At 33.1% G+C, this 9,069-nt stretch overlaps 1 protein-coding gene across 1 annotated transcript; it reads right to left on the bottom strand.

Annotated features, from left to right (window-relative positions):
* Positions 1-502: 502 nt before the first annotated feature.
* On the bottom strand, positions 503-3,156 carry LOC108330685 (bidirectional sugar transporter SWEET1). The gene is made up of 6 exons (XM_017565195.2): positions 2,965-3,156; positions 2,790-2,826; positions 2,156-2,251; positions 1,283-1,562; positions 1,062-1,181; positions 503-957 (listed from the first exon to the last, which is right to left on the bottom strand). Exons 1-6 carry the CDS (start codon positions 2,996-2,998, stop codon positions 781-783), a joined length of 744 nt encoding a protein of 247 aa, XP_017420684.1. The 5' UTR covers positions 2,999-3,156; the 3' UTR covers positions 503-780.
* Positions 3,157-9,069: the final 5,913 nt, after the last annotated feature.

The following is a 9,069-nucleotide window of genomic DNA, read 5'->3' as shown; positions in this document are numbered from 1 at the left end:
CAAGTCGGCACCTTACGCTTGCATAAGCTACCGTTTTTATTCTTAAATTCATGACCTGACTCAGGTTTATATATCCTAACGCAATAGAGCCAAATTAGAACCGTAACTTCTTATAGTAGCCCAATAGGCCTAAGTTAACGGAAAAACATACAACATAAATAAGTTCTCTAGTAGCACAAGGGAAATTCCAAGTTGAGAGAATCCCACCTAAAATAACTAACCATATAAAATTTCTCCCTTCTCTTACCTATTATTCTTCAAGAGTCAACATCCATGATTGAAGGAAATACAAGAGGGACTCCAGACGTAGCTTTTACTAGGCTAAGGCATTTCTCAAATCCCAAACTATTGACTCAATTTTGAGATGAAGTAATTAGTGAAGCTCTAGCCACAATATTGCTCTGACTTTTAACTGACTTTAGCGTGAGGAAGCCTCACCAACTTTAAAGAGTAAAAAGTTATCATAGTATTAGCATCTTCACATTGGCATAAAATTTTCTAGTTGAAAATGAAAATCTGCACTTTTATTTGTAGGTTATACACTAGGAAAATACATTAACATAAAATCCCTGAGACCAGGGGAAGGAGGTAAACTCTCATACATGCTTGTTTCCGTTCAATATTATCGGCTAAAGGTTGCCTTAGCTTGAAGTAAATTACAAGCATTTATAGAACTAAAATAAGAAAAGACCAAATCATAGAGTTGTTTGCTCTCAGTTGCATTAAAAACTACGTAGCTGACAATGACTATTCTGTAAGCCAGATGTGTTCCTTGACGTATCATCCTTGAGTTCCATTTGCATTGGATTGCTTCCCTTGTTGGGGTTTTGCATCCCCCATCTCCATGAATTCCTCCACTGTTGGGGCTTTTTTCCCCGTATCACCTTTATTATCTCGGTATACGACATACAATATCAGTTGCATTGCCCCCAAAGCAGAACCAACACCATTAGGTACCTGAAAAACCATACATGAACCTTACTCTATTCTTCTTCACTGCCAATAAATTAACATAAAACTACCTTCTACGGTTAAAGAGTTAAAATTGAAAAGTGACTTACTGCAACAAATGGGTCACGGCCTAGCAGACCGAAGATAAACCAGGAAGTGCCGCAGAGAAACACAAACAGCGACAAGAAGAAGGGCATGAACTCCACGCTCTTGGTTTTGATCACTAGTCTCTGCACGTAGTTTTAAATCCACCATTAACACACACCCACACTTAGTTGGTTTTGAATCAACAAGTACTAGTAGTATTCAATTTGATGGAAGATTAGCTTACCATAATAGAGAGTGGAGAGCCATACATGATTATGGAAAATATTGCAGCAGCAAAGCCGCAGAAGAGCTTTCTTGAATTGCCGTGAAGGGCAAAAAGGGACACAAAAACAACAGCAGAGAACACAGAGAGCACGAAGGTGAAGAGACCAAGAATTTTAGCCTTCTGCTTTTTGGGGGCCAATACGATGAAGATCAACACGTATACGATCTCAATCAAAGATCCAGTGCCATTCACTGTTGACACTAATATATTGTGGGGAGACACAAAAGGTAGACCATACCTGTGGATTTTAAAAATTACCAACAGCCAAAAAAGATTTACCAGGAACTAGCTATCTTGGTTTTAAAGTAGTTTTAATCAATTATACACTTCAGATTAGAACGTGAGTCATAATATGTAAAATAGATTACGAGAGCAAACAAACCAATCGGTTACAAATACAGAACAAAACAACGATATACCATATAGAAGCTAGCAAGATAAGGATATATAGTTTCCTACGCAAAGATTTATTGAGCAATTGAAAGCGAAAATTCAACCACTGTTTGAATTCTAGTCCGACAAATTATTGAGCTCTCCCAAAAAACAAAGTTTGTCCCTGTCATTTGCACACTTTAATGATTAAACCAATAGACAAGCAACTTCTGTCAATCAAAAGGCAACTTACGAAAATATTATTATCCGGGTATAAGAATTGACAATTTACAATTAACATCAGGAAAAAGGAGGCATAAATAAAGACAATTGAAAGAAGTGACGAAAATGAGCACCACAAAATTTAAAAAGAAAGTACACGAGATCTGATAGAAGATTTGGAGGAGGAGGAGATCACAAAGGCATGCAGTAAAAAGAAAGAACATGCGAGAAGCTTACCATGCTGAAAGGAGACAATTGAGCAGTGTCATGACATATGGAATGCCCGAGAATTTCTCTGTTGATCTGTTCTGTATAATCCTCTTGAATGTGATCCTACGAACCCCAGTTCGTCACAAATTTCACTCAAACTTGCACTATTTCGCATATTGATTAACAATACAAAAACAAATGCTACTTTTATATTCACAGATAGTTGAATTGCTCGATTTGGTATATCATGTTCATGATTTTGAATGAGTTGCCTTTAGCTCCAAAAACTAAGTTCGTAAGACATGGGTTACACATGCACTATTCTATTTACATCACTAGTCAAATCTTTAAAAGGTTCTCTAAGAACAAAAACTATATATTTTGAGCATGAAACTCATAATACTGAACAGCAGTCCAATATAAATTAAACAAGTACAATAACAAGTTTTAATATCAAATATCATTTGGCTTTATAACTTAACCCAAAAGGCTATCTCAAAATGTGATTCATCAGAGTTGTTTTATTTATATACATGTACCAATATAGTATAGGTGAGACCTCAAAAATAGTTTAACAGGATCCATGGGAAAAAGAAAGTAAAGCCACAACAGTTTAAGAGAGAGAAACGGAGAGAGGAGGAGAAAGCTGTGTAATGCATACACTGGAGCCAAGAAGAGGAACAGAGCGGAAGCATTCCCTGTGCCAGAAAGAAGAACAATGAGAAACAGAGAAACCAAAAGTTCAGAAGCCAAGACTCCACAAGAAAAACTTCCATCAGGGTAACAAGAAAAAATGAGAGAAACTCCTGCAAAACTTGACAGGGTGTTAAACCTACCAAATATGCCAAACAATAAATGTGCAACATCCATGACCTTTGCTCTCTTGTTATCCTTTTTTTTTTTTTTCTTTCTGCCTAATCTGCAGAAGAGAGTGGGGAAAAAACTTTGGGAGTTTGGAGTCCCAAAGTGCTGAAATAAAACCTGTTTCTTTGGAAATGGAAATGTGCTACGATGATAGGAGAGTACAAGTTAGTGGGTATTTATAGGAAAAGGAAAGTAGTGCAAGGTTAAATACAGTATCATACTGTATTTTAGTCTTATCTTGGGATTCGATGTCGAGAACTGTTTTCCTTCGCAACCGTAATCATAACATAACCATGTATTACAGGGTCTTTGTCATGTGTCTGATTTACGCCAACCCAAAATAATGCAGATGCTTATGCCACATATATATATCATTGTCATACTCTTACATAACTCACGGGATGAGGAAAAGGAAAAAATATATATAGTAGTTCCACATGAAATCAACACGAGACATGTGTGCAGTGCAACAGTGCTTCTTCTACCATAAAGGAACTGTTGCAATCAGATTTTAACGTAACAGCAACACATAAATAAATATAATTAACCACTGGGTAAATTTCCCCATGGATCATTTTGTAACTGGACAGGAACCAAGCAGAAAAGGAGCTTGCTGGGTTTCCGAAAGTATTTTTGTTCTTTTATAAATACAGAAAACAGTAAATTAGCCTTGTGACATAATGTGAGTTCAATTGTTCAGACTTTATGTTTCTCTTTCGGGAACAAACTGGGGAGAGAAGAATAGCAAGTAAGAAATTGATTCCAATGCTCCAAAACGTATTTTTCGAGAATTGGAGGTCATAGGAATTGCTGTGTTTTAACAAAAGAACTATATCTGTTGGTTTGGTTTGGTTTTGTTTAATTTCCCCTAGACAATCATAATATTCCTGAATCCTTTGGTGAACAACCCAAGGCCTCGATTACGTTGTGAATCGTGCAATTTGCTTTGTAATCTGAAGCTGGATAAAGTTTGTCAATATATAAGTTTCGGATGTAGATCCTCTCTGGTTTGAAAATCTAACTGCATTCAAATTATGCTTTATCTATTTCATCAATATTATATTATTGGTTTAGTTATGCATTTTTTTTCTTTTTTTAAGCAATTGACAGTAATGAATAATATATAAAGAAAAATATTGAAAAAACACTAATATTATATTATTGGTTTAATTATGCATTCTTTTTCTTTTTTTAAACAACGGACAATAATGAATAATATATAAAGAAAAATATTGAAAAAAATACGAAGTATCTTTAAAGAAGAACGGATAGTAAATAAAGATATTTTAGAAATATTAAAATATTTTTTAATCACAGATAAATGTATAGATTTTTTTTTTATCAAAGTAGTGTAATTTTCTTTTAAATTTATCAAAATTGGGTAATTTTACAAAAATTATAAATCATGTTAAGGTAATATTATTTTAGTTCACAATTTTATTTAAGTTAAAATCGTATTATTTAAATATGAATTTTATTAATACTGAATAAAAATCATATCATTTTAACACAATTTCAGTTTAAATTAAAATTGTAACATTTTGATATGAATTCATTTTAAAAATACTTTACACTAAAATCATATCATTACTAAAACCTTTTTAAAGATAGTATGACTTACTTGTATCCATAACTTTCTTTAAAATATTATCCATTTTCGTAAATTTTAAAAAAATCACTAATTTCATAAAAAGAAAAACAAATGTATAAAATACACTAGTGCATAAATAGTGTTTAACGCGTTTAATGTTTAACGAAATAAAATCCAAAGCAAAAAATGACTAGTGACATCTTTGTAAATAAAACGTTATTATAGAAGTCGGTTCCTTCACGATAAGTCAAGTAAGCTTTAGACATCGATCCTCCCGATCGGACGTCAAATCCCCATTTAGACGTTCCCCCTCTCCCTCCTCCCCCCGCCCCCTCCTAGATCAGACGTCTAAACGGTCCAAAAATAAACGTCAGTGCCCCCTAAATCACACGTCAATTAATCTTCGATCGCGTTCGCATTCGTCATTATTGGTATAAGGTATGTTTGATTAATTTTCTTCCAATTAATTTATTTTGCACCAATTAACTTTAGTTTGCACCGATTAAATTTCGTTTGCACCGATTAGTTTTGGCTTATGATGCAGTTTTATTCGTCAGTTGATAAATCTTGACAACGGCAACAAGTGCCTAATCTCCATTGCTTGAAACTCACAGTATATACAATTTTATGATGTGCTATAATGATTTTCTATATTTCAGGTGTGGTAATACTGTAGAAACAAATTAATTTCTTTTTAAAAAAATAAAAATAAAAAGAATGTGGGTTTAGGAGGGGTTTGACATCAAAATTGACGTCCGGGAAAGGAGATCCGACGTCCAATTGGTATCTCTCGATAAGACATCGGATCTGAATTTGACGTTAAATGTCGAAAATAATAGACGTCAAAAGTCTTTTTTCAGTAGTAATATAATAGATAATACTATATTTCTAAAAATCATGAAAATCACAATAAATAATTTCAACAACAAAAAAACTTAAATTTATATATATATAAATTTATATATATATATATATATATATATATATATATATATATATATATATATATGAGATTTTACCTATTTTTGACAGGTTTGGAAGAGATGCAAAGCTTTTTGTCAAAACATTGGGCTCTTTGTCAATAATAGGTACAAATTGCAAAAGAACATGTGTTAAAAATAAAGTGTTAAAAATCATTACGTTTCCACAAGGTATGTCAAACATAAAAGCGTTATATTTTGATCTTCATTTTATTTAAAGTCGTTCTTACACTTTCGAAACATGTCAAATAATGTCATAGTTTCAAAGACCAAGGTATGTCTATGTGGGCAGCCATACGCATGTTTTGTTCTTTTGTTTTAAATCCATTGACCATGCATGGCATAGCTACTTACGTGATAAGAGACTTTAAGACCTTTCGTATCCGCGAAACAAAAAGCTTCTAAACATAATCCAAACATGATAACTTTTTTTAATATAGGTGAATAAGAACAAAAACATCATAAAAGAAGAAGAAAAACTGCGTACAAGAATAAGATACCTAATCTAGTTGTTTAATTCAGATGTTGTAATAATTATTTTGTTACTAGAAGAGTTGCTTTTGCTTGAGGTTGAGTTCATGAGGCTTTTGACGCATCCAAACATCATGTGCAAGGAGAACGAATGAGGAAATAGAAAGAAAGAAAGGAGTTAATAGCTTTATTTGGATGCATGGGGCCATTGCTGAAATGGAAAACCTAACAAAATGATTGAATGATGTATGTGTATGTGTATGTACGTATAGAGTAAGTATGAAAGGTGGGATGGTAGATAGGTATTAGGTATGCCCTTTGTAGGACGGCTCTTCCTATGAATTTGTGTGGCTTAGAAACTGAGTTCTCTACTTCTGTTTGGAGAAGCATTAATGATAATGAAACATAACACCATATTGACGCAAACTTCATACCCATACCAACACCCCTAATTTTTTCTATTTCTTTCTATCTTAATTCATATCAAATTAAAGACCTGCACGCAATTTCCCTTGTCATTTTTTAATTATCACACTCTCTTCTTTAGGACTTTGTCTTACTAACTTTCTTTGAAAATAAATAAAGAAAAAACATATTTAATCATATATAAAAAAAAAATAACGTCTTGTATGTTACAAATTTAGACAGTATTTTTTGCAACATTATTTTGCTATTTTGGTATCACCTTATTTTATCCCACCCTTGTCTTTCTTTATATTTATAACATTTATCATGAAAATACCTGTCCTCACTCACAAGCTGTTAAAAATTCGTGTTAATTTTTTTATTATTTATGAAAAGTCGTTAGACTAATAGATTACCATAAATAAGAATAGTTTGTAAGACTCTGAACTCGTGGGTAAAAAAATTTATCATGAAAAGGTATTGTTTGATATAGCAAAGGTGTCAGCACTCTGCTTTAACTCATTGCCCTGCGCAGGGGATAACTGTGCAAACAAGCTGCAGAAAAAACATATTTAATCCTTCAATAGGGCAAAAATATCAATTTCTTAAGAAAAGCAAGATTGAGTGAAGAAAACGTAACATTTTATTTAGTATTACGTTAATTAATGGAATCAGAACAAAATTGGTACAGATTTGTTTCTATATGATTATATGAAACAAGATTATAAACAAAATAGCTTCTGGTTTTTGCTGTAATTACTATATTTGAGCTTAGAATTTGTACAGGGAAACACATTGCCAAGAAAGACAAGAAGACAAGAAGACAAGAACTATAGACGAAAGCCGTGTAAATGAACTTCTGAAAGAAAGAGTAATATTTGCGGATTCAATAACATAAACTATATAATGTTTTCAAGGCATCAAGATAGTATAATTATCAAGATAGGCAACAGAACAATGACTTAACTACAACAAAATTACGAAGCCACCCGACATGAAGAAACTAATAGTGGATTAAGCATAATTTGGTGGTGAAGAAATTAATGTTGCCAACCTTCCCTTCAAGAGATTAACTTTCTTTTCCCAGCTTTTTTATGTCTCCACCGAAAGTGATAAGACTTTTATATCTACACGTCTTTTTTGCTCATTATACCTTTTTCCAAAACTAAGTGTTTTCCAGGGTTTCTAGTTTTTTTTTTTTTCAGTTTACCTTGTTGTAGAACTTCACAAGATAAAATGACAAAATTTAAAGCCTAAGGGAGGAAGTTTTCATGGAATCATACCTCACGGTAGATTTTGAATTAGGATCCTTTCATATACATGTTTCCTAATCTATAAAGGCAGTATATATGGTTAAGCTTTTCATGCATCAAATCATTCTGACTTTCTCAAAGAAATTGAGATGCAGTTAAGTTGTAAAAGCACTACATCGCTATCTAGTTTCATTTATTATTCTCACTTTCTCACTTTCTCACTTCCTCTCTTCCTCTCTGTATCAGTCCTTTTCACTCTCTTTGAATATGTTGGCCACTGAACCTATTTTTGGATGAGTCCATGACTTAAATCCCATCAATACCTTCCATTAGTATGGGCATGTTACCAAATATTCCTTCATTTTAAATGGTTTAATATTTTACTTGGACTTTTGAAACCTCCAGTTCAGCCTCAAGATGACAGAAAACAACCATCAAACCCAGAATTCTATGCCATCATACAGAACGGTCAACCAAATAGCCATATAAAGTATCATCCTACTCCACATTGATCTCTTGGGCTAAAACTCTGAGACTTTATTTTTTGGAAACTCTATACGGAAGACTATTTTCCTCACATCACCTCGTGCACTGTCATCTTCACGTATCCAACAATGATTGGTTATGTATCTGCTCTCATCTTTATTGAAAGCAATCTGCACTTCATAAGGTAAACCCACAAAACCAGAATCATTGCCTTGAGACAGAACTTTGAGAAATTAAAACACGTCCCATCACGAGGTTCCATAGTCTGTACCATTGCAGGTACGTGTTCCTTCAAAATTAGTTTACTTTATGAATGAGTTTACAGTTTACCCATTACCAACAGTTAAACCAATATTATCGACATATTGTTGATAGTGGACCAGTGAGGAAATTCTTTTCAACTGTAGAAAAATATATATTAAATATATAGAGAGAACCAGAATATTTTTCAGCAAGAATTCAGAAAAAGATAAGGGTATATAGGTAGAATTATAGGAACACGTTATATGCTAAGTGAGAATACTTGTGGTGGTTATAATTTAAGAATATATCTATAAGAGAATTCGCATTAGTAATTATGGATAGCAGTTGTTAAATGGTGATTTGATGTGAATTTTGGGTTGCCATGATGGCATCCCAACAAGGTTAGTTGGATTTGATGCTGCAATCGACATATGCCATGATGTAGAGTAGACATGTTGATATTGATGCATTATTGAAAATGGGTTCTAGAAGAGATCAAACTCCATCCTTCTCTGTAGGTAGAATCTGTTTAAAGATTGCAGCTTTATATTCCTTATGCGTTATACGAGTCAAGTTATGATGTAATAGGGAATTATTTGTTTCTAAGAAGTACACGGAAAAACGATAAATAGAAAAGGATGTGGGTCA

Source organism: Vigna angularis, chromosome 4 (genome assembly GCF_016808095.1).
Source record: "Vigna angularis cultivar LongXiaoDou No.4 chromosome 4, ASM1680809v1, whole genome shotgun sequence".
In the NCBI taxonomy this organism is placed as follows: Eukaryota; Viridiplantae; Streptophyta; class Magnoliopsida; order Fabales; family Fabaceae; genus Vigna; species Vigna angularis.
This window is presented reverse-complemented; position numbering and strand designations above follow the sequence as displayed.